Source organism: Pezoporus flaviventris, unplaced genomic scaffold (assembly GCF_033815535.1).
Source record: "Pezoporus flaviventris isolate CSIRO_AGI_PZ_B2104156 unplaced genomic scaffold, CSIRO_AGI_Pfla_v1 ptg000002l, whole genome shotgun sequence".
Classification (NCBI taxonomy): Eukaryota; Metazoa; Chordata; class Aves; order Psittaciformes; family Psittacidae; genus Pezoporus; species Pezoporus flaviventris.
The window spans coordinates 62200561-62227205 of record NW_026892550.1 but is presented as its reverse complement, the minus strand read 5'-3'; the positions used below and the strand labels follow the sequence as shown (position 1 = coordinate 62227205).

At 38.0% G+C, this 26645-nt stretch overlaps 1 protein-coding gene across 5 annotated transcripts in view; it reads right to left on the bottom strand.

Moving 5' to 3' along the window:
* The window catches only part of ANAPC10 (anaphase promoting complex subunit 10), a 58182-nt gene extending 32199 nt beyond the window's left edge, over positions 1-25983 (bottom strand). For 3 of the 5 annotated variants that reach the window (XM_061441603.1, XM_061441623.1, XM_061441596.1), the window contains exons 1-3: positions 25867-25983; positions 24359-24449; positions 23476-23596 (exon numbers count right to left, since the gene is read on the bottom strand). In XM_061441603.1, the coding sequence (XP_061297587.1) occupies positions 23476-23596; positions 24359-24449; positions 25867-25981 (327 nt within the window). In that variant the 5' untranslated portion in view covers positions 25982-25983. Of the gene's footprint in view, positions 1-3374; positions 3509-23475; positions 23597-24358; positions 24450-25866 lie in introns of all 5 variants that reach the window. The other 2 variants (XR_009741305.1, XR_009741306.1) reach the window with 1 other exon arrangement.
* Between the last annotated feature and the right edge of the window lie 662 nt (positions 25984-26645).

Sequence of the window (26645 nt, the reverse complement as noted above, 5' to 3'; positions counted from 1 at the left end):
GCAGACGTGCACACATCTCTAATTCCTCTTGTTTGTTCCCCATGCTACAGGCATTTGTATAGAGGCATCTGAGCCGAGCTCCAAATGAAGCCAGCTCATTGGCTGGAGCAGCTGGGATATCTCTACATTGCTCCAAGCATTTATTATAGGTGCTGGCAACTAACTGGGTGTGTTGGGATGGAATGATGCTCCCCCTCCCCCAACACATCTAGTTTAATGCATCCTTGACCAGTCTGGCAAGCCTCCTACCAAAACCGCTCTTCCTCTTGTCAGACCAGCTCCACCAGACCCCACTAGACCTGGCCTACTTACTTGGGTCCCGTGTCCAAGATACCCAAACCCCTGACTATGGTACCACCCTTCTAACCATTTATTAACCTGGCCAATCCTCCTAGCCTTTTTGGGGTCCTCCCCTGTATCCTGAAGAATTGATGAGAAGACTGTCTGTGCTCCAGAGCCCCAACCACCTCTCCTAGGGCTCTGTAGTCCTTCTTCATGTTCTCCAGGCTACTGCTATCTATATCATTAGTACTCACATGGATCACTAGAAGTGGGTAATAGACAGTGGGACTTACTAGAGCAGGTAGCCTCTCTGCAACTTCCCTGATCCATGCCCCTGGTAGGCAACACACCTCCCTTGAGACTGGGTCAGGCAGACAGATGAGCGCTTCTGTTCCTTTCAAAGTAGAGTCCAATACTACTACGACCCAATGCTTTTTCCTGGCAGCACCAGTAGTGATCTTCTTTAGCAGTGCCCCAGCCAGTTTGTTTCTGGTGCGAGTATGTTTCCTCATCAGCTCCTCGCAGGACAGCAAAGCAGTTCTGGGTGGGGACAACAGATTTACGAGGAAGCCCCTTGGTTTTAATGGTCTTCTGCCTCCTTTTTTTGTTGTTTTTTTTTTTTTGTTGCTGTTCCCCAGATTCCTGGGTTAACGGCCTCCTTCTTTCCTCCGTGAACTACAGGGGACGCTTGAGGCTCCTGCACAGTTTGGGCCTGCAGTAAGCAGTCCTGCTTCCTCTCAGCTTCCCTGACATCTCGCAGTCTATTGACAGCATCCAGCACCTCAGCCCCTGCTGCAGGAGGACCTCCACCAGCACCGGGTGCAGCCCTGCCCATTGTGCACCCTCCCCTCACAAGCCCAGTGCAGGCACCCTCTACACTCCAAGCTCTGCACTGCAGCCTCCCCTCTCATCGGCTCTGTCTGGGTGCCTATGCTGGTCACCATGGGGGCAGCCAGAACAGAACCTCCAGACCAGGCCCTGGTCATGAGGCAAGTGCTCACCACCCCGCTCACCTGCCCACGCTAACTGCCTCGACCCGCCCTGGTTGCCACGCTCCCTGGGACAGGTTTATACCCAGCCAGAGCTGGTGTGGCTCCTCCTGGCACCGCCCCCTGCTCGCGTCAGCTGAGCTGCCGGCTCCTGGGGCTCCTGGGCAAGTCCTGTCGAGGACGTGAGGCTCCCTCGGTGGCTGCTGCTGCTCTGAGTTGAAACTCCTGGATGCTGAGCTTCCCCCACTAAGGTGTTGAAGGCGTCCTCTATCCAGCTACTCACCTCAGCAATTGCAATTGCTAAATTTCATTTAGCAGAAGTGATTCACCAACTATCTCATGAAACTGCTTCTTTGACTGGTGTGTTTTCATATTCTTTAGAGTGAGGTGTCCTGATTAGAATTTCCCCATATGTAAAAAAGTAAGGAACCATTTGATTTGATTCTGCTGATAAAACAATGCCATCTCTTCCCAGATGTACTTCATTGATTCAGACAGGATTTCAATACAACTACAGGAATAAACTTAAGAATACAGCATTGAAATTTAATCCATGAAATGTTAAACAGGGAAAGTCAGATTTTGCATTTTTACTGCCCTCATTGAAATCTTCTGAAATCAGATAAGGAAAACCTAAGAGGACAATAAGAAAGTCTAGACATGAGTCTCTGGTAAACAGGCACGTAAGAGACTACTGTCAAAAAAATGGGGTACAATTGCACATGCTATGAAACACCAGGAGTCTCAAAGGAAAAAATGTTGTTTCAAAAGTATCAAGTCAAAGAAGCATAAGTACGATGCCTACAAAAGGGTCAAAGCTCTGCTGAACTGCCCATGTACAAAACCCGTTACAGATGAAGTCACTTCAAGTGGAATGCCCACAGATTAAAACGCAGATGGTCTGGATGCAGATGGAGGGACCTCTGTCCATGGTACTTAAGAAACCAGCACAATGCCCATCACACTTCACACTACCACATCTGCTCACAGGGCTTACCAGTAACACTTGTACAATCAGGTACATGCGGCCTGAGACATAAACAGCATACCAAATGGTCAGCTACTGTGGATTTGTCAGCCAAAATTGACTCAATTGTAATTTCAGAAAATATTGTCTGCTTAACTCTGGGTGGCCAAAAGAGCAAGCAAAAGGAAAGGAAAGGAGAGACGACAATCTTTGAATACTTCATCCCTTAGAATATGACTGAAAACAACTTTTCATTCTAGAAAACCTATCTGCAGAAGCCATCACGAATTTGTCACAGATTGCTTGCTAGGTAAGTCTCTCTTGAAAAAAAGGAACACTTCTTACGTTGTTATGCTGTGAACATTGTAAGATGTTCTGTGCGGGACAATGCCGAGGCAGCAAAACATTAATTAAAAAAAAAAAACAACCAAAAAAAAAAAACCACAAAAAAACCACAAAAGTCTCATGATGTATATAGCATTCAGAGAAGGCCAGAAATGTTGTGTAATCTTGGACAGTTTGCTCTGAGTCCCACATCTTTAAAATCCTATTCTTTTTTTGAGTGAGGTCACTTGAACTTTCACATAAGAGTTTACGCTTGAAACATCCATAAATTAAATCTCATTATATTACATCTGTGAAGGTATTGAGTGGCAGGCGCCCTATCTACTGGAACTTAAAAAAAAAAATACAAAAGCCTTCTCTCTGTCTGTTTAAAAAAAAAATACGGATCTATCAAAATCAACAAATGTGTTGATTTATCAAATCAACAGAGTGACAACACAGTCTAGCATAGAGTTTCATATCTGCACATATGAAAATAAGGCCTAAAACTCCAAAGCAAGCCTTCAATCCACAGCAGGAAGTCATCTAAGTTTAGTTTGGTCTCAGCTAAAACAGATCCCATTTTAACAGGAACCTGTCACTCCAGAAGAAATACTGTCTCCACCTGCAATTAGTCATAACGGCTTTGAAATTCTGGATCTCTGATTTAATGAGAAATGATTTTTATAATTAATTTAAGGATCAGTCAAGAGTGGAGGAAGGGAAGGCAAACATTTCCTAAGCTTATCAACATTCTCCTGCTGGGAGAATGCCTCATTAACCAGCTGTCACAACAGACAGGAATGCCATACCTTTGCAGGTGCACTGCTATTAGACTTTCAGAAGACTCCCGGTATCAGGGGAAATCCTTCAGACCTACAGGGATTTGGCTCCAATGTGAATCTCAGTTACTTCCCTTGAGCTTGGCGGATAGTATATGCTGAAGCTGAAAAAGCAATGAAAAAAAAATTCTTGTGCTCATGCTCTAGTGGTGGCCTGGCCAACAGTGTCAAAAATAGGTAATGCTGCCCAAAACAAACTTTCTGCTTCTGTTTGCCTACTTCTGGTACCTGAGTTGTTTAAAGTCTAAGTTGTAGACGTACGGGAACAGACTGCATCTGGACAGTCTGGCCCTAAAAATGAATGGTAGAAAGGCTATGGTTTGCTGCAAGTCTTTAAACTTTCCAAAATTTCAGCATTCTGGAAGAGGGATGAAAGGGGGTTTTATTTATTGATTTTTTATTATTTAAAGACTAGGGTACTATCTGACTAAAATTATTAGTAGCTGCAAAGGTTATAGATACAGATGGGCGAAGGGAAGCAGTACATTAAAAAAAATTAGAAAATATATGGCAAACAGTGTACATTTAGAAACAAGTGCAAATCTCAGGTAGGGAAATCAAACATTTTGTACCTTTTGGGAAGCATTCAAATCATAAAAGCTTACCTCACTACAATGTTTTTCACAGAGACAGGTAATTAAGGAGGAAGCCCCATATACACAAAATAAGTATCCTGTTAAGTAGGAGTCTGGCAGATGATAACCAGCTGATATAAGTCAATTTTTATATGCTGTGTGATGATACAGATTAGAACCACAGTATTCTCTAACAATTATAGGTTTACAGGATCAACAGTTGTAAAACTGGAGCAAATGATGGAGCATAAACATGGAAATGTGATTCATAGAACTGGTTCTTTGAAAACCTTTCCAGTAAATTATACTTGATCAGAAGACCGGGGGGGGGGAACCACCACACACACACACAAAAAAAACAAAACAAAACAAAACCCCAACAAAACAAACAAAAAAAAACAACAAACCAGGGAACCTGCTTTACAAAAAAGTGGTAAGCACAACAAAAGCCCTTATAATTTCCCGAGTTCATTCCAACAAATGGCACTATATGCATTCAAACTTTCTAGTCACAACTGAATACAAATCAGCAACAGAGCTATCAAAACCCCATCTGGTTAAGTATGCAAACTGGGGTTTTCATAACAAAGGAAACTGGGCACAAAGTTCTTAAAAATTACATTAGACAACATACATTACTAGCCCTTTTATTTAAATCCTTCTTTTAGTCATGAATTTGAGCTCCTTCCCCCTTCCCCACCCCCCAAAACTGCTGAAAAGCTCTAAGATTTGCCAATTCCTGTAATAAGGTCTAAAAAACTTAGTCCCTCTTCAAAGTTTCCTTCATCCAAAATAAGGACATCACCTCCTGCGATTTCCAGGTGAGTCAGGCTGCTCTCAGGGAAGACAACACCACTTCAACCATGTATTGCAAAGAGGCAAGGGAAACCAGAAAGTAAGGTGGTAGAAAGTAGAAGACTAAACAGCTATACAGAGAGAACAGAAAATGGATTGAACAAGAGCTTTGGAACATGCTACAGCAATGAAGTCTGAAAATATATTAAAAAAACTTCCATAATTCAGGTGAATTTACACGACAAATGGGACTGTTGACCAAAGAACATGACAAGGTGTTAATACTGGCAGCTGCCTTCTATGAAAGGTAACAGAACGCAACAGAATCCACCAAGAAAGGAGAGATTAAGCAGAATTTCCTCTAAGCAAAGAAACAAGTGCTTTCAAAGAAAATCCTACAACTGCTACTTGTTAAGTGATGCCCTTATACAAGATGACTTTAAGGCAAATAGAATTAAGACATCAGAAACCAGGAGATAGAAGAGCATACAAGAAGAGGTCCTATCACTTTTTCCAAGCCAGAACTGCTGGGCACAAGCAGAAATAATATAAATGGACTCTATGGATGCACTGCACAAATTTATTGTAAGTGGAAATTCAATGACTGAAAACACTGCTGAGAAATAACTAATTTTACAAAGGTGCAGAAGTTTGCAAAATGGATGAAAGCTGTACTTCCAGTGTCTGCAGTTCCCATTTGTTCTAACATATATAATGGAAAAATACTATGTTTTTGTGAAAGCACATTAAAAAAAAAAAATCGGCTCATAATTTACCTTCAAAATTGTTTAGCCATATCCAGGAAATATGTCTAGACATAGCTACAGTTAAATTATACCAAAAAAAAAGTATTTGGAAAAAAAACAGATTATGCAAAGAATATTAAAGATTTAAGTGTCTGAAAACTAGCCATACACAGTCAATGTCATACAAGCCATATCAAATCATCTTGATAAACTTGCAGCAATAGCCTAGAGATCACATTTCATGCTTTGCACTTTGCATCCTAGAGAATGCTTCAGAACATGCTTTGCACTTTGCATCCTAGAGAATGCTTCAGAAAATCAAAATGGGAACTTAATAAATACATTAGAAATTAATTAGAACTTAATAAATACATAGAAACAAGCACATCTAAACCAACAGAAAAACATTCCCTTTGCTGAAAATGGCTCTTCCTACACACTGAAGAGAACCAGATTTCTGATGTTCTCCCAGAAGTTGGACACACAAAACTGCATGACTAAAATTTTATCTGTTACCAAAAAAGTAGTTCCTGAGTGACTTGAACTGTTAGAAAAATATTGCAATAAATTATACCTGAATGCTACAAAATTTAAATAAAGAAAAAAAATCCTACTTATTCTTTACCAGAAAGAGGATAAATTGTTGCTTTGTAAGACAAATACTGGGGTTAAGTGAAAATTTTGATGTTGGTTCCACAGGAATGACTTCTGAGGAAGCAGAGAATGAAAGAGGGTTGCCTCTTCCAAAAATCAAGGAAAGACCCTAAACCTATGTAAATAATCCCCAAACCCTGCAGTAGTATACAAACAAGAAAAACATCTTTGCATCTGGATAAGGACTCTGTGGATGCAGATACTTAGTAAAGGCAAGTGGTATAAAACCTGATAAACTGTAACGTTACTCAAGTTCATTACAGCATGCCAGATTTCAATAAGCAAATGCGGAGTAACATTTCACAGGATCCACAGCAGACGTAATACTCAACTCAAGGAATATTTACTCATTGGAAACAAATGCAAGAGACTGTTGTGAAAACTATCTGCGTAAACTTAAAATGCAATGCAATGTCTCATCTGAGAAAGATCCCAAATTCATAAACATGTCTCACTGGAGATATATTCTCATACAAATGAACTTTAAAAAAGAAGAAATATATCTGTCAGAGGTTCAGCTGGGTAGTTTTATATGAGCCAGAATACACTTTCATAAATTTGCAGAGCTGGAATTAGGACTGTTGCCCAATGGAAGCATTTAATTTTACATCTACACACAGTTTCTTTTTCTTTAACATGCTGGAAGAAGTGTAGAGGAGTTCTACCTTTTACTTGGGCTTTCTCACAAATCCATATGCAAGCATGTCCAGAAAAATGCAAGTGCAGTTTTCATCCACTTTGCAAACTTCTGTACCTTTGTAAAATTAGTTATTTCCAAGTAGTGTTTTCAGTCATTGAACTCCCACTTACAATAATTTTGTGCAGTGCATCCATATAGTCCATTTATACTGTTTCATGTGGAGGTCAAACTCTGGACTCTGCTTCTCTCAATGTTGATGAATTCTATATTTTTAGAATCATAGAATCGTTAGGGTTAGAAAGGACCTTAAGATCATCTAGTTCCAACCCCCCTGCCGTGGGCAGGGACACCTTACGCTAAATAATATCACCCAAGGCCTCGTCCAACCTGGTCTTGAACACCGCCAGGGATGGAGCATTCACAACCTCCCTCGGCAACCCATTCCAGTGCCTCAGCACCCTAACAGGAAAGAATTTCCTCCTTATATCCAACCTAAACTTCCCCTATTTAAGTTTTAACCCATTACCCCTTGTCCTGTCACTACAGTCTCTAATGAAAAGTCCCTCCCCCAGCATCCCTATAGCCCCCTTCAGATACTGGAAGGCTGCTATGAGGTCTCCACGCAGCCTTCTTTTCTCCAGGCTGAACAGTCCCAACTTCCTCAGCCTGTCTTCATACAGGAGGTGCTCCAGTCCCCTGACCATCCTCGTGGCCCTTCTCTGGACTTGTTCCAACAGTTCCGCGTCCTTTTCACGCTGAGGACACCAGAACCGCACACAATACTCCAGGTGAGGTCTCACAAGAGCAGAGGAGAGGGGCAGGATCACCTCCTTCGACCTGCTGGTCATGCTCCTTTTGATGCAGCCCACGATACGGTTGGCTTTCTGGGCTGCAAGCGCACACTGAAGACGGCTCATGCTCATTTTCTCATCAACCAACACCCACAAGTCCTTCTCTGCAGGGCTGCTCTGAATCTCTTCTCTGCCCAACCTGTAGCTCTGCCTGGGACTGCTCCAACCCAGGTGTAGGACCTTGCACTTGTCATGGTTAAACTTCAATGAGTTTGGCATCAGCCCACCTCACAAGTGTGTCAAGGTCCCTCTGGATGGCATTCCTTCCCTCCAGGGTATCAACTGAACCACACAGCTTGGTGTCATCGGCAAACTTCCCGAGGGCACACTCCATCCCACTGTCTATGTCAGCGACAAAGATGTTAAACAAGACCGGTCCCAACACCGATTCCTGAGGGACACCACTCGTTACTGGTCTCCAGCTGGACATTGAGCCATTGACCACAACTCTTTGCATGTGACCATCCAGCCAGATCTTTATCCACCGAGTGGTCCATCCATCAAATTGATGTCTCTCCAATTTAGAGACAAGGATGCCGTGTGGGACAGTGTCGAACGCTTTACACAAGTCCAGGTAGATGACATCAACGGCTCTACCCCTGTCCATCAGTTCTGTAGCCCCATCACAGAAGGCCACCAAATTGGTCAGGCAGGATTTCCCCTTAGTGAAGCCATGCTGGCTGTCACCAAGCACCTTGTTGATTTTCATGTGCCTTAGCATGCCTTCCAGGAGAATCTGGAACTTCCTTCTAGGAGTTACTGTTCACTCAAGGAAGGTATAGTGCAAAAAAAGATATTCAGATGGAGCCATACATTACTGGGCTTACTGCAACAGTACATCTACTGTAAACAGCAGTCTGGAATAGTCTTAATTGTGCATTCGACAGATGTAAGAATATCAGCTCTTCAGCACAAACTGTATGGGAACAAAAATAACTACATGATGTACGCTCCTGAAGAATGAGGGGGCAGTAGGGAGGGGAAAAATGCCAAAACTGAAAATTTGCTTACCAAGCACAACTGCTAAGTCTTAAAACTAGAGCTACTGTTGGATATCATCTTACTGCTTAGAGACATGAAGTCAGTAACAACCTGATGGAATTGGATTACACACGTATGTGACTTACTGTGTATCTTAGAGTCCTGTAGGTACGTATGCTCCTCTGCTTAATTTATTTCTTCTATGCGAGTAAATCTTTACTTCCTCATGACAGACAGTATGAACAGTAAGAAAGCCTAATAATTCCACAATAGGTCTTACCCCAGCAGTGCTGGATTTACCCAAAGATGATTATTGAAAACCTCTCCGTTAAACACGGTGATCGTTATAATCACAACAGAGATCTGTTCAACCTGAGGGAAGCCTACTTGAAAAGTTTATTGAACTATTTCTCCTGATGTAGAACTGCAACTCTACACAACAATGAAAAACCAAAATATGATTTTATTTAGCCTTACTAAATATCCTCAGTAACATCATCTTGCAAAGAAGTAATAGATTAGGATTTTCTGCATTTGCTAGGAGAAATTATCCAAATTACCTCCGAAAAAAATAATTTCTTCATATACAGAGTTGAATTTGACTTGAAAGACGTGAAAGAGGGAAAGACAAAAAAAAAAAAAAGGAGCATAATAATAAGTACTAGGGGCTAGACTCTCATGGATCACTCAAAGACTGTTAAAAGCATTCATGAGAAATATCTCAATCAAAACATGTATTTGTTAACATTCCTTTAACTTGAGCCAAAACACTCCGGAATTCATTCTGAAGCAAAATAGAACTATGAGATAAACCTAGTTTAGAAATTGGATGAAGAAGGCTAGAAAGCAGAGGCTCTCAAGCCAAACACACATTACATTACTCTCATTCTACCCTCATGTGTGTTCCTGCAAAAAAATGGGAAAATCCTGGGAAAGGTATTTCCTATTCAAATGCATGATCTTGCTTATGACAGAAAAAGAAAGAACAGACCTCAGAAACAAATTATATGTCAGATCTACAGACACATTTCCATGCTCTACTTGAGATAAGGAATATGATAAAACCACATTTGATTCCTACCCCCCCCCCCCAAAAAATGCTAACTTAAGAAAGAATATAATGTACACACTGTCTAGCAGCATTCCCAAAGCTCCTAGCAGACACCTGATCCCCAAACAAAACAACGTTTCAAAGGAGCCAAGACCTAAGTCTAGAAAGGACTCTCATGATGACAGGTCTGAATTTACTGAATCTCTTGCTCAAGAAGTCTGTATTTGTTCTAGGTATTTATCATTTACCAGGTAGCATTTTCATCTGAATGTCAAAGATTACTTTAACTTGTCATGTGAACACCATTCCTTCCCATAACTACTTTCTTAATGACATTGTGAATAATCTCAATTTTCCACTACTATTTTAAGCTTCAGGAATAAATTTATTTTTTTTTTTAAAAGAATGATTGTAATGATATACCCCCTCATATACCTACATGAAATACATCTGGTCATCTACTTGTACCTGAAGAAAAAGTCTGTACAATTTTGGAGATACAGAACAATATATTCTTACTACTGGCTATGCATGCTAACACTACTTGTGAATTTAGGAAATTTTTCATTGCTTTCGTGCCAGCCTGACAAAGCATGGCACATCCAGTCCATTTGATGCATTTATCTGGGGGTGTTTTTTTTTTTAAATCTTATTCAGTAGCATAGCAGCACTGGGTAACTTTGTCACAAGGCATATTTGCTACGAAGAGTTCAATCTGATTGAATCTGTACTACTGATGCAAATAACAATACTTACAACATGGAACTCACATATAGGCCAGAAAGTAACAAGTGGTGAACCAATTGGCTCCTTATTTCTACTACATTGAAGCCACTTCTTCCCTAAACCCCACTGCTAACTGCTGAAGAAGAGTGGTTAAGACAGTCACATCATGTTTCCAGCTGCAGTCACCTACAAGTTAAGTGAAACAAAAAAAATAAGGTGCGGTGTGCCAGTTTGATCAGCACCTGTTGAGATACCAGCACCAGCTGAGATGACAGCACAGGAGATTCTTAGCTCTTAGATAACCTAGGAAGTCCCCATTCCTTTTATACCTTTGTTTCTTATGCTTAACCCAAATTATATGTCAACTACTGGATTTCTTCTTTGAAGGATTTTAATACTGTGTTAGTAGTAGGATACAGAGGGATCAAAATCAATCATTGCTTTGACCTTCCTGCACATATTTAGCACTTCTCACTGTTTGAGATCATCTAGTACTCCCTCTAAGGACTACATTTTGCAATCAGGTCTGTGAAGACAATCAGGTAAATCAAAGCTGAGTATTTATAATTCACTGACTTTATCCTCCCAATCCTTATCCACAGTTTGCGGAAAAAAATAGCTCAAATGCCACTGCAAGATATTTCCAACTGGTTAGCAACCTCTCCAGAAAGAGAAAAGCAGGAATAAGTGAGCAATGTCTGATTATCATCTTTGACACAAAGGAACTCAGTTTTAAATCTTTCAAGAAAGATGCTGGCATTCAGTACTGGACTCCCACAATGTTTTTACATATGGGATCCAAACCCAGACAGTTAACTTCAGATTTCTCAGGTCTGGAGGACTTCAAGGATGAGAAAGCATATGGTTATAGAATGAGAGAAAAAAGGGAGGTAGGTCAACAGCCCTCTATGTAACAATTTCCATGCAGTATGCAGGGTCCTTCAGAAAAACATTTCCCTTTCAAATACAGGTCTGCTGATACCAGAAACTACTTCTCCAAGACCTCTTCCCTGAAAATTAAAGACACTTGCTCCAGTTCCTTCCATGGTACCTACCTTCTTGCCCTGATAACTAACTAGTAGAATCATGTATCTGGATTCCTCCTATCACCCTTCTTCCCCACAAACCAATAATGATACAGCAAACAAAAAAAGCAAAGATTTTCAGCTTCCCTTTAGCTCAAGCCCTTTCAGCTTTCCTTAGCCTGGCCTTATAGAATCAGAGTAGTTATGTGACCAGAAGGCTCTTCAAACATCCATGAGAAAACCCTAACAGACAATCCACACAACAATTTCCTCTTGTGGACACACACAATTAAAACTGTTACCAGAAGCTTTCGTTCAATCTTTACAAGCAAGCAAAACTAAAAGGTATGCATTTCCATACATTAACATTGTATGGAAATCCAAAGTGCAGGCATTCCCCTTTCAATGATTAAAAAAAAAAAAATCTAACATTGTGCCTCAACCACCTGTCGATTTAATTTCTGCAATGGATTGCCACAGATTTTCACAAGAAGTAATAAAAACAATAATATAAACTCATAAGTAATTTGCTGTTTAACATGGAAGACCACTCCCAGGTAGAGAAGCATAGTTTTATTTTGAAAAAGAAATTAAGATAATCTATACTTAACACCTAGCCTGTTACTATATTGATAACAGTAAAAAGACATATACTTTTTGTAATTACTTCACTGAAGGAAAAAGACACACATGTATAAACAAAACCAAAAAACCCACAAGTGAAGTCAATCTAATATTTTTTAGATAGGTAACCAAAAGTGTAATTTTTATACCGGCAAGCACACACTGACATCATTTGCCACTGGCAGTTAGACTAGTAGAAGGACTTCAGCAGTGTTTATTCATCAGATAAAGAGATAATTATCTTGAGTAACTATCAAGGTAAACTATCACACTTTACCTAGCTTGAACCTTATAATCTGGTTTAAAATCATTTCCTTTTCTCTTCATCTTTACAAATCTAGAAAAAGACTAGAAACTGTAATCATTTGTCCTTGCATTAAACACTTTACCTACCAGGGTCTCCAAAAGTATGCCCAAGCACAGAGAGATTAAAAACAAATGAGAAATAAGATGTTGCTACACGCTACAGTTTGCAAGTGAATAGTATTACACTTTTTGTAAACTACTGTTAAAGTTAATTCTGAACAGAAATAATCTGAGCACTACAACAACACTAGATATGTCTGCATGCTGAAACCCAGTACAAGCTGTGTAATGCTGGATGTACTCATACTGCTTTAAAACGTCAACTAGAAAACACAGGAAGGGGAAGAAAGAGATGGGGCTAAAATACTGAAGTAGAGAAACTAAGTATGAGTCTCTTCTATTGTGCTATCATCTTCCCCTCTACCCACCCATCTTATTCCTCACTCCCATGTTCAGTCTTCAAGCAGAATGCTTAAACAAGGGGAACAGCATCGAGTTCATTCTTGATATGGTTTTTATGTTGCCAGAACCAAATCTCTATTTGCTTCTCTTACTTCTGAAGCATTAATGATTATCTGCAAGAATTACCTAGTGAGCCTACATTGGTAAACTGTAATTAGAAATCCCTGCAAACTTTAAAAACCAATGACCAACAAATATCTCAGTGCACTCTCCAAACATAGAACCTTTATTCCAACAGGAACTTTCAGTAAAAAATGATGTGTGAAGAGCAGACACTGATGTTCACACAAGCATACTGCGTACAACCCAGCAGGCGATTTTTCTGGTTTTTTTTGGATTATGTCCTGGAGGTGCTGGCACAATGGAATTTCAATACCATAATTGCTTATTTCTCTGTGTGCCAGCCTCTGAAATAACAGGTAGAAAGAAATAAATACACATAAACCAAGCATTCTCTTTTTTAAATTACAGGAATCACAAAATAAAATTGTTTTAATTCTCCAGTTCAAACGATGTAATTTATAACCATGACACAAATAGAGAAGAAGCACAAAAGAAGGGAAAATACAGAAATAACATAACGTTCCCAAGGTTCAGTTTACAAGGACCTCACACACAGTTTCGGGTTTTTTTGTGGGTTTTTTTTTTTTTTTGCAACTCTTACTAGAAACAGTATTATTTGCTAAAAATGCAGTAGCTGCCAAAAGCTATGATCCATCTAAAGCAAACATGTTTAAGATGGAAATAGTGTTAATGCTGAAGAAAGAATTGAGTATACAAGTTTTCTTTTAAAAGTGTTGAAGCAACTGCAGTACAGTATTTAAGTTTGTTTTTCATCTTTCTGAGCAAGATTTGATTACATTTACAGATAAGCACCTAAATTAGAGAGAAGTGCATTAAGACAATAAGAGAAGTAATCAAATCTCAAACTTCCTAATTAAGCCTCTTTTTCCTGCAGAAGGTTATTGGGAATTCAACACTAGCCTTGGTTCACATGATAGAACAATGGGAAAATTTTCCGAATGGTTGAACGCTAACCCTGACAAGTGTGGAGAGCCAACTACAATACATTATATGGTAGCATAACCTGCCACCCACGTTGCTGAGAGAACAGCTTTCAAACACATGCACCGAGCTGTAAAACCACAAAATCCCTTATTACACATTGTCCCTTACTTAAGGTGAAACACACTATTTCCCCCCCTTTTAAAAAGTTTGGTGCTTTTTTAAACCTTCATCTCTGAAGTTTATTTAGCAGCTAACTAGACCGTTTTTCAGACTTTTTTCCCAAATGTCATTTTTCCTGTTTTGTTTTCTAACCAAAGTAAACTCATGTTTTTACAGTACACAGTGAAGCCTGTTATGTCTTTCACTGTTGCTTTTTTTTTTAATATTACTTCCACCTGTGTGACATTATCCAACTTTTTAAAAGAAAATGCCTGATACATGACTAATTCATCTATGAAGATTTATTTCTGGAGTGAAATATTTTCCTTTTTTTAATAAGATACATGACTCATCACTGGTAAAGTAAAAAATGGTTCCATCGTGCTTTTGATTGGAAGAGCAGATATTCTGTTATTTACTGTGATTCTTTCCCATTGTTACGTAATCTGAATATATTCAAAAAGATACACAGTCACAGTACGTGTAGTTATAGACACTGGCATTCACGTAAGTCAACCGTTGCTGCAGAATGGCAAACATACCCCACCCTCATGACAACATACTGTAGTTACTAGCCAAACATCTTTGCCTTTGCTGAAAATGGTACATAATAATAAAAGCAGACCAGCAAAACAAGTAATACGAGGGGACTTGTGATATGGAAAAGTAGTAATAATTGTTAGAAAATATAACTCTGAATATGGGAAGTTAACTACTTGATGATTTTTTTAGGAACTCATAACCTCATGCTACAAAAAGATCACTGAAAAATGCCAGCATACAAAACTTTCTTAGTTAATGAGTCCTCCCCTCCTACCCCACCACTGCACATGTCTGGTGACTGAATCACTGCATCCCAAGATAGTTAGAGGATATACACAGTTTCTTCAGGGGTTTTCAGTTGCAACTGTGCTGGCAATGGGAATTTTATTTGCAAGTGTTTCTATTCTACTGACAAGGTCAATTAGTCCAACAAACTATTGGTTGTTCTGTCTGATAGCTCAGTGTATTTATTCAAGCAAGCACTTTTATAACCCACAACTGAATGCAGACAGTTACCCTTGTAAGCACAACTGTCCACAGGGATTTTCACTACATTTTGGGCATGTAAAAGAAAAACATGCTTTTCTTTCTTCAGCCTGATAGCACATAAGTTTCATTACAACTTGTATTTCAGAGAGTGAAGGGTGGGGAGGGGCTACTGTTTTAAATACATATATGATCTCTTGTACCTAAGTATATACATATTTGGACCAATTCCTAGGAGCTAAAGAACACAGACATTTGATAGATCTCTCTTTAGATCAAGAAAAACTTGGTAATGCTAACAGCGACATATGAGCGTTGCTGCTCTATCCAGGCACTAAAAAAAAACCCTCATGGTTTAAAATGAAACAAAGAGATACTATACTTCGCACTAAGGGTTAAAGGCTACATAAAATGCTTTCACAAAAGCCAGAAGCACAGGGGTGAGGGGTTTGGAAATCAGCTGCAAAATTTGGTAGAAGTAAAATTAAAGAGGACTATTCCACAGCTTTAGCTAGAATTTTTGCAAGTCAGCAGCACTGCTATGCCACTGACAAAATGTGCAAAGAGGAAAAACAACAGACCCTAGTCTCACAGACCCTTTTATACACATACATGTACTTTCTGCACCCTTCACACAAAATCTTCTTACAACAAAGAGATTCTTCATCTTTACTAATTATAGATTGTATAATGACTAGCCTGTTAGTACATTGCTCATCATTATTCAAGTCTTCCCTGAAGAAATCTTTCAAGGTTATAAGGAAGGTAAGAAACTATCATGGAAAACCAGCACACTTTCACGGATGTATTCTACCACTTTGGGTATTATGCAGCTGCTACAAAAACTGAAAAGCCTATTGAAGTTATCTAGGAAGTCCTGTAGTATGGGAGAAAACCACAGAGATAATTAGGAAATATGGATTCCATTATGCAATAAATTTTAACACCACAGAAGAATACACACTACACTAAATCTCAAATAGCTATTCAATCAGTATTAAAGTACCACTGAAAATAAACATCTTTTCTGAAAAATACTACCAAAAGAAGTTGAGTCAGTGTAACAAATTGATGAACAAATGGGAACAGGTTTTAAGGACTGAAAGGGGAAGTGCTCTATTTTGATCTCACTGAAGAGACCATATACACTTTATAAAAGTGTATATGGTGCTTTACCTTGGTTTTGTGAGGTATTTTAGGTAGATGTAAATTATACCAGTGCAAACTAAGCAATTTTAGACAGAACTAATCCATTTGAACAAAAACATCAGGCATTCACAACCTAGTAGCAGCAAACATCATAATTCAGTCAGATATAAACTGGACAGAACCTGATGGGGACTTTGACTTCAGACACTGGTCCAATAGCATAGGCAATCTGCACAGACTACAAACAAATCACTTAACCTTCTTGCAAGATAATATTATAACCACTCTACCATAGTATTATCAACCTACAGACTTCAAAAAAGTGTCAGAATATGCTCAACTAAATTTGCAGCTGAGATTTCCTATACTATTCTATACTTGCTATAAGGCCACAATTCCACACTAATTCAAGAAGGTCAAGCATTTGGCTTTTCCACCTCTCACACACAAAGCACTATCTGCAACCTGCTCACGTCTGCCAGAGAAAGGACTAGAATTTGTTTATAGTATTGTAACTAGAATACACTACTGCAGGCTTGCATTAAAGCCTATGAAAAAATCCCCATCATATAGAACCGTTCCCCTGCACTGATAACATACTTGTTTATTATCTGAGTTGTAAGCCAAAAAGATTCTTAAGAAAGTAAAAGATATACTTAATAAGATTCAAGAAATCTCTTCAAATTCTCCAACTAGAGCTTCATGAACATAAGATGAAACCATGCAACCAAAAACTTGCTACAAAACAGGTATTACACAGCATAACATAACTTACAAATCAACTGACACCAATAATTTATCTTGCCTTTTCACATTGGCAATGGAGAAAGAAGCTCTTTCACTTTTACATGAAAAAAAATACACATGTTCTAATTTCTTTTCCATAGTGGACCTTAGATCAAATCATCATGAAAAAGGCTGTAATTCCAGGCAAGGGTTTTACATGTACGAAAAATTTTCTGCTTCGATCAGTTTCTAGCCTCTATATACTTGAGTTCCCTTGAGAAAAGCTCTGTACTTCATCAAGTTCCTGCCTTACATGAAAGCTGTTACCACTTTCTTTCACATGGCTTTTCCTCTGCTTGAGAAGGTAAAGTCAGACTGACAGTATTAAAAATACAGGGCCTCTTTAATGTACCCTTGCTTAATTGAGTCCCTCTGTGGCAAGAAAAGGTTCCTTCATGGACTTGTTCTTGAATGCTGGCGTATAAAGCAAGAAAAAATATCTTTCCACAAACAACACAGGCACCACAGCATGAAAACAATGTTATATTTTCTTCTTTTTTCTTTAAAATCAAACAGAAGAGATAGTTATTTCTCTAAAGATACCATTTCAGAGCAAGGTAAGATAAAAATACTTAACATTTATGGTGTGTGAACCAAAATAATCTTCCATTCTTCAGAATTCTTCTAGATCTAATGTGGCTCTTGCTATCTGTACACGCATACCTCATATGCAGAAAAGTCTATTTCAATAATTGCATTTCTCATTATTGTGTATGATGGAACATCATGCTCTGTTCCATCATATTACCATAGCAGGGTATGAAAAGCAGGAAAAATGCAATCCTGTTCCTAGTTTCCAGTTTGAAGTACATAATAGTTGATTTAAATAAGCACAGGAACAATGAGCAGGTGATATCATCTACAAGGATTATGACATTAGCAGTGAATACTGATGCTATGTCATCATATTAACCTTTCTTTTGTAAAAAGGGGTTCATGTGAACATCCCCTCAAATATCCTCTTCTGCTGGAAGGTGGAAATATGGAGTACCAACAGTATCAAACTGAAATAACACTGATTCCTGAACTTGACTCCTACCCTTGTCATCAACCACAAGACTTTATAACTAACACCAGTGGATCATTCTACTCCCCTGCTTCGCAGATTTCCAGTAATGAACAATTTTAGATGTAAGGAACAGGTACTGACAGCATCCATACCCAGCTGGCATAACAGCAAGGTAACAATTGAAATGAACAAGTTGATGTGATGACCTCATCTACGGGGCATCCCAGAGACAGACAAGAAAGACTCCAGTTTGAAATTCTATAAAACTAAAGCACATTCAGTCTTCTCTTAGCATTGAGTGTAGTTTCCAGAAAGCAGACTGAATATTTTTAATTGACATTCTGAACCCAAGGAATAATTAGGGGACAGAAATGCATCTTTTCTTACATGGAAAAAGGAGCACAGGGGACTGCTTTCTAATCAAAGTACCTGAAACCTAGTCAGAAATCTAAATAAAGCAGTAATAACTCAGTATTCCACCTTCACAGGAAAGTAGTTTAAAATGCACCTTAGAAATTTTTGTTCAGAGACTCAGAAGCAGTGCATTTTCTTGATTCATTAGTTTGCAATAGTCCTATGACAAGTTAGCATCTCCTTGTTCATCAGTAAGTTTACTGCATGTACAGAAAACAGGTTGAGATTACTAGCTGTTGAATTTCAGAAAATTCTAGAGAAGTCCAGCCTCTTCACTACAATCACTGACACTGCGGGCATAGAGATTACAGTAGGGTCAGAATTCCTTAACTACCTCTTTGAAAAGCTCCCTAGTGTGGCCACTCCTCTGTCTGATACCTCCCTGCTCTAGCACAGAAACTTCCAACAGCGAGGAAGCGGCCCTGTCCGTGGTGCTTGGTCACAACACCACACCACCAGGAAGGCTTCTCTGCTTGCAACAGCTCTGGAGCACCTGGCTGCAAAACACCAAGATGAAAAGGGCTAGAAACCAAACTGCAAACCAAATAGAGAGCAACTCAACAGAAAAAAAAAAAAAAAAGCTGAAACCAAGGACTCTCACTGTTGCCAGCAAAGACATATTAAGATAACAGTGCTTTCACCTGAGTCTTCAGAGTCATCTTCAGCATGTGTATATACATATATATATATATATGTAAAAAAATTAGTCTTGTTGAAAAGATTAAGGAGGTTTTTGTTCCAGGAGGAAAGAGTACACCCAGCGAGTTAAAGCAGGCCTCTTCCAAAGCAATGTTTAATACTTGGTATCACTCTTTGATACAGTCCACTACACAGGACCTCCAGTGACAAAGATTCTTTTTCCAGTGCACAGTGCTACACCAGGCAGCATTGCACACGTATGCAATGCTGCCCAGTGGTGGTGCACTGCATACATGTAAAGGTTGTAGCCAGGGGAGTTACTCTGTTCTAGGAGCCCTGCTTCAGACTGAAAGGCTTCCGAAAGAAGCAAACACCTTGCTTACCTAGGTTACGCAAAGCCAGGATGCCATCTGTTTGCATATTTGCCCTATTGCATACAGAAAGCACATTCACAAGCCAGAGGCTTCCTGTCCCCTCTTCAATGGGGCAATTCTGATAATTTCCTTTTAGGCCTGCACAGTAATACATCTTATCTGCCATGTGAATTATTACTACCCTTATACAATCTGAAAAGCAAATTACACATAGTAATGCCACACACTAGGAATGATTTTGGAACTATCACAAAGCTTGCCATTTTCTCTGAACTACACAAGCAACTAAATTAAACACATGTGCTACTCAAAAAAATCACAGGAAAGTCCAAACTGTGATGGAAGAACTAATGCCTACTGGAAGGAAATTACATCTGTCTAGTTGCATCTCATTTAGTTACAGCCAAGACATGTACACCACATTCTGTTGCTGAGTGCTCTACAAGCACAGCAGAGTAGAAGACTTCATCTCTTTTAGAGGTTCTGCCTGTAAAAGCAACTTTAATTTTGTGATTAAACACCAGTGGCTTCTCATATTTGAACTCATCTGAAAAGCGAGTAACTATATTCAGGAAGTCTGACCCATACCTTCCCAAAGTGTCTTTTATACCCAAAGACATAGAACTGGCTAATGCAAGACTTTACTGGTGTCTTCCTTTTCTGTGTAAAGTCCCTACATTACAAGCTGACAGCAGAAGCCATTGTAACTACTAGGCAAATATTACTTGAAATCCTACCTGCACTTAGCATCACTGTCTTTTTATGTCACAATACAATCCTTTTATGCAAAGGTTAACTGCTGATGACCTAAATGTCTTGGAGAGGTAGAAAGGCAACAAGCAGGTGAGCATTATTTGAAGATACCAGAGATATTTTGCAGCCAACACTTCATTCACATCCTTTGCAGAGGATTATTTTCATATCAAGAGAAAGTGAAGTGCAATAACTTAAATCACATACTGGCTTTAAGTTATTAAATCTGGATGGTGTCTGGATACTGTTCCAAAAATGCCTCTATAGACTATCTTGTCCATGCAGGCTGTTTACACCATTATGTGAGAGAACTCAGACTGGAAATGAGAAAACATTTGCTCTCCAAGCTTGACAGCTGTGATAAAAACACACTAAGTCAAAGGAGAAGGCTTACTGCATGCATTTTAGCCCTAGTTCTTCCAGCTGAGCAAGGGAATAATACTACCAGATTATTATGGCTGTTCTCATCTATACGATGGGGTACAAATGACTTGTTTCTCAAAGGGGACTAAAATTTTTATTTAGAAAGTAATTCCATCTTAGGTTCCAAAAAAGACATGCCTACACACTAGATCACAAACTAAAGCTAATCTTATATTAGCGATGAAACCTGACCTAACAGCACATTGCATTGTTTTGATAATTAGACCATCAGGAAGAACACATATGGAAGCATCACAGGGCTTTCATCAGAAACTATGAACTGGGCAAACATCCGTGGAAAAATATAAAATGATTCAGCTGGATTTTCCAGTCAGTTAATCAGTCCTGAAGCCAATGGAATCATTGTATAATTGAGCAGACTTCTTTAAAGAGCTCATAACTGTTTACACTGCTTTCATAACCTGCCTATGTGTCAAAAAAGCTGAAGAGAAAGTTTCAGAACTTAAGAAAAATTGTAGAAACATATTCTGAGTATCAAATAGTTTAGGAAATGTGAAAATTGATAGCAAAATTTAACATCACAGTGACAAAAAAGTCACTAGTATTTATCTTTACCACTTCAAAGTATTATAAGTCATTAGTAAGCAGCTTGACCATATTTTCATCTCAGCTTTGAAGACAGCATATGAGAATGTGGTATGCCTAAGCATTACTGCTCTCATGCAACATATTATTTATATACTATAAACGATAGTAGTAACTTCTTCATTTAGAAGTGCCTTTTGTAACTAAATACATTATGCATAGAAACCTGTTTTTGAAGAATAAAAAAGCTGAATATTGCCTGCAAAACCACAGAAGACCAATATGCTTATTATACATTTTACTGTTTCTATGATCTTTAATAACGCATATACTCTGAAAAGTGGAAGTTTACCACTGTATAAGAAGCTTAACTGGTTGCAGTAGTTATACATACTAAACATTACATGCACTAATTATTATAAAAGGATAATCCGGAAGACTACTGGAAGAGTAGGGTACAAGCACAAAAAAATGATCATTAAGGACAACAATGACATCTAGTGGACACTCGGAAAACAGACCCGTAACCCAGCACAAGGAAAGGATCCAGCTGCTGCAACTCCCAGATTGCTACAATACAATTACGATGACAAAAAAAAACCTCCAGAATTTGCAGCTGATGAAAGTCAAAGTAATGTGATTATTCATTGCTTTCAAGAGCATATTTAAGTGTAAAGGAAAAAAAAAAAGAAAGACCCTTCAAGATTTAGGATAAAAGTATAGGTCAAAACTATAGAGAACATCAGAAATCATTGAATGGATACAGATACACAGTCCCAACATAAGAGACATATAAATGCTTGCTACACTTCCTATTTATTCCCACTGCATTTACAACCTTGTGCTTATAAGTTGTTCCTGTTAGGACTTCAAACACTGAAAACCAAAGTGAAAATACAAATCCCAAGAGTAAAAACTCAAACCACCATTTAGCACCTCCCTTATCATTCCAATCCTCCCATTACAATAATGCCTTCCATATAAGAGAAGCAAATTAAACTTTCCCAATATATCAGCCAGTACCTGCTTCACTCCAGAGAAGAGAAATATGAAATATGAGGCTACTGTAACCAAAATAAGCAAAGATACCTGGGCATCTTCATGGGTAACCCGATTAGTTTACAAGGCAGACTTCTACAAAGACCATGGATTATTTGAAATCTGTTTTTACTATTTAGCAAAAGGCTAGCAAAACTAAGCAGTTAAAGTCTAATCTCATCTCAATTGCTCCATCAAAGAAACTTTTTCTGACTAGAAGTGTCACCATGAAAAAAAAATACTAGATCTGCCTATTACACTTTTATAAATAGGTTAATAAAACACTACAAATCTATGTCCCATTCAAAGTTATATGTATCAAATGTCTTATCTACATAAATGGAAATTACACTGTATTGTTAAAAACAAAAATACTGCATTTCTTTCCAAAATTTCTATGTCTTCAGTATAAAAAAAAGGCATTACAAAAAGATTAGAAACAATACTCAAAAGTAAAACAGCATTTATGAACATATCTGATTGCAGATTTCATTAGCCTTTAAATTGGTATCTTACTTGCTTCATATACGATTATGGAAAGTTAGCGTGGCAGTTCTACTAGTTCTCACCATCAGTAGTGGCTAGAGTCAGCTATTAGCAAACATATAACAGATTCTCACATGAAGATTCTCTAACCACCAGAATACAAAGAAACAGTCGTGTAATTGATGGTTAGGCCTTGTATCCCAGCTTCTTTTTGCCTGGGTCTCAAAAGTGAGCTTTGAATCAGATGCTACTTGTTAATACGAGTACATGCAGCCTCCCAAAACTTAAATCCAGACTACAAAGATACACCATTTACAATACAAATGTACCATACACATCCATAACTAAAGCCTGTAGGTTTAAATTCTGATTCCTAGTGAGACTCAATAGCTGAACAACCCATTCATAACTTTGATTCATGCCTTTTTTAATTCTAAAAAGGCAAGTATTTAAAACTAAGCCTCCCTTTTGATGTACGCAATGTATAGGGTTTGCAGATACTTAAATTGAGATCAAAGTTTAACCAATTCTAAACATCCCTGTTCTGGAAAATCACACTCTTCATTACAGTATCTATATATCAAGCCTGTTATAACCATGCTGGTAATGGAGTCTGATAGAAAACAGAAACCAGTCCAGTAAATTTACAAGGTAAAAAGCCCCTTATTAAAAAAAAAACTAAAAGCAAACATCAAAATAAACCCAGTCATTTTCACCCTCCAAGCACAATGTTGTATTTTACCTCCAAAACCAAGTTTACTACATCAGATATCCTAATATGAGGCTTATTTTAAGACAGAAAGCAAAGCATCATTGACCTACCCGGATTTCCTGGAGATTATGAAAATTATTTCCTACTCTGACAGAGATTTTGCTTGGAGTGTAACTTTCATCAGATTTGTAGTCTGCATAAATACATAAAGTCTTCACTGTTGTTTTTCTTCTGCAGGAAGCAATAGAAGCTATGTAAGCATCATTACAAAAAATATTCAAGATGAGTTTGTTGCTAGTTTGTAGTAACTAAGGACTTCTAAAACAAGTGTGTCTACTGATTTATAAGAACTCCGCTGTTAAAGCAACTACGTGTTTACCTACATTGTTATGCACCGACTGGATTCTCACTATTTTCCTTTGTCTGCCTTCAGAAGTGTTGGTATACCAAGAAATACAACAAAAGACCAAGATGCCAAATAAGCACTTGTATGCAACAATGCATAAGTTTAGCTTATCAAATATGGACTCTATTACTATATTAAAGAGTTCTCCAGAAAGCAAATAAAAAGGTGACAAATATCTAACATCATCTTCAAAGTTTGGTTAAAGAAAGACTGAAATTATCTTACAAAGAAAAGGATGGGAAAACAGTAAATTCTTAAGTAATATTAGACTATTTAAACTCAGTAATCTACCCTTGAAACTACACTCAAAGACAGAAAGCCGGGACAAAAGTGTCACCTTAGATAAGTAAAAGCGAAACCATTACAAATGACACACTATTATACATCCCTATTTGTTGCTTATTTAGGCATTTAGTAACCATTATGTTTGACAATCTAATTTTTATAAATGCTATCCATCTGGTTTCTTTAGCAGTTGGGAAACAGGTTTAACTTAGGAGTCCTTGCACGTCCAGAATTACTATCTCGGTGAACAGTAAGCAATACAGAATTATACACCCAAACCCATATAGAGTAATTTTCAATACCTAAATTGGATGTTCACCAAATGAGGCTGTGATCCATCTGATTGCCAGTAAGTTTCTAGATTATCATCTCGTAACTGATCCACTCCAAATCCTAAGAAAAAGAAAATTTAATAGTCTCCAATATCCCATTTCCACGATGCAGACATCACAGACATAATTTTTATTCACCTGTTACAAACTAAAGTATGTATTCCAAGTTGTAATGTATAAGAAACTATCTCTAGACATGAAAGTTGTGCCTATAATTTGTGACAGAAAACAGGGGAACCTGTCAATCAAAGCTCAGTCCTTGAGGGTCTTTACATTTTTATCTCCTATTGAAGTCTGCGGGGTTTGAAACTATTCAGCACACCCTGGAATTTCAAATGGTTAAGTGTTAATTCATACTAATTGCAAGAACAACATTTAATAGTTAGGCTTTTCCACCTATTCTATAATCTAACTCCTGAACTAAAGGAAACTCATAGCAGAGACCATCTACCTATTACAAAATTTTGGCCAAATATAACATTTCCTTTTCAAGTAGCCTCCTGAAATATTTTAACTTTTCAAGTTAGCAGCTAGAACAAACAATAGATGCCAAACACAGTATTTCTGAAAGTTAATGCCATCACATTTAAATAAGCTACTCCAAATCCGTACTCTTCCATTCCCTCATTATCTGTCCTTTTACTAATCACATCCTTTTATTGATTGCCCACACTTGCTGCAGTTTTAATTCAGCAGTTGGAAGTTTAATCTGCAATAAAAAAAAAATATTTTCACTCTGTAGTGGCTAAACCATATGATGTTTTTCTCCAAGTAAGATACCAGCATATCAGACTAGACATTCAGCCTGAGCGCAACATTGTGACATAAAGGCCACCACTGACTCCAGGCTGCAGAAAGATACCAGATCAATTCCCAGCAGATACTTCTAAAACAGCAACTCAACTATCTCAAATCAAAACAATACAGACTTTCAGATATTTTGAGCAGGTATAAACTCTCACTAACTGTACCTCAGGAAAATTTGCAATAGTTTGATTTCAGTTGAAGGATTTTAGGGAGCTACACTATAATGGCCAAGTCAACACAAAGTCTGGACAGAACATTTAGGTTGCCCAGCTGCATGGTTTTTCTAAGTTAAAAATACAAGATACCCAGGCAAAATGTCAACACACAGGAACAATTACATGCTGCTGATTTTCTGCTCACATGGTTTAGTCTGTTCACTTATGTGAGTAAAAATTAAAAAAAAAAAACACAAAACAATTTAGTATAATGCGGGTTAAAGATCTTTTGTTAATATGAGATTTCTTAATCATAAGATTTCTGAGAGAGTTTAAACTTTCATATTGCATCAAACATAGACTAGGTCAAAATTATTTGTAGTGACTACCCATACAGCTTATACAACAGCAGTTTTACTGCTACACTGCCTATACATGTCTTATCAAAACATAAACCTCTATGTATTCTAAGAAAAATGTACATTCAGCTTTTTACACCATTTGTTGTGGTTTTACCTGGCTTACAGGATGAGAGAGACCAAACTGCTTGTGAGCCTATTTCTCTAACAGTACCAGTCCTCTCTAACTGCTTTGGATCAGCACCAGGTGGCGTCTTGTTTGGGGTAGTCATTTCTAGTGGGGAGAGAAAAAAAAGTTGATAAATTTTTAGCTTGACAGGAAAATTATACAGTTGTTTGTTTACATAGACACTTTAACTCTTTAGCCTTGCACTTATATAGTAGTCTATGGAATATGTAGTTTATACACATACATGGAAACATTTTTGGATGCCTGTAAAACCTTTTATTTATATATATAAAATATATTATTTTTATAAATATAATCTTTAAGTAACAGGTTCCACATATATGTAAATTGTGTCCTTCAAAATTCAATACATAACTGAAAACTCATAGAACATATACTACTTGTTTCACTCTAATTCACACATACAGAGTTAGTCAGAGTTTCAGGATTTGGTTTTAAGAAATTAAAAACGACCCTTCTGATTTCAAGGCTGGCAATACAGCTTCATTTTCCCTCCACATACAAGTAAGGGTTTTCTTAATCTGCAAGTTCAGAAGCCTATTCAGAAGCTAGAGCAAGCTTGCCCTCCTGGAAATCTCCTTAAAAAATAGGAAATGAGAGCTTAAACTTATCTCATGGGTTCAAATTCTGTAGGGATTTATTATTGCCATATTTATCCATGGTGCATTTCCTTAACCTCACAACTTCATCTGGAATCATTAACCTGAGACTTGCACTGCTCAAGTAATCACATTCAGTCTCAACAC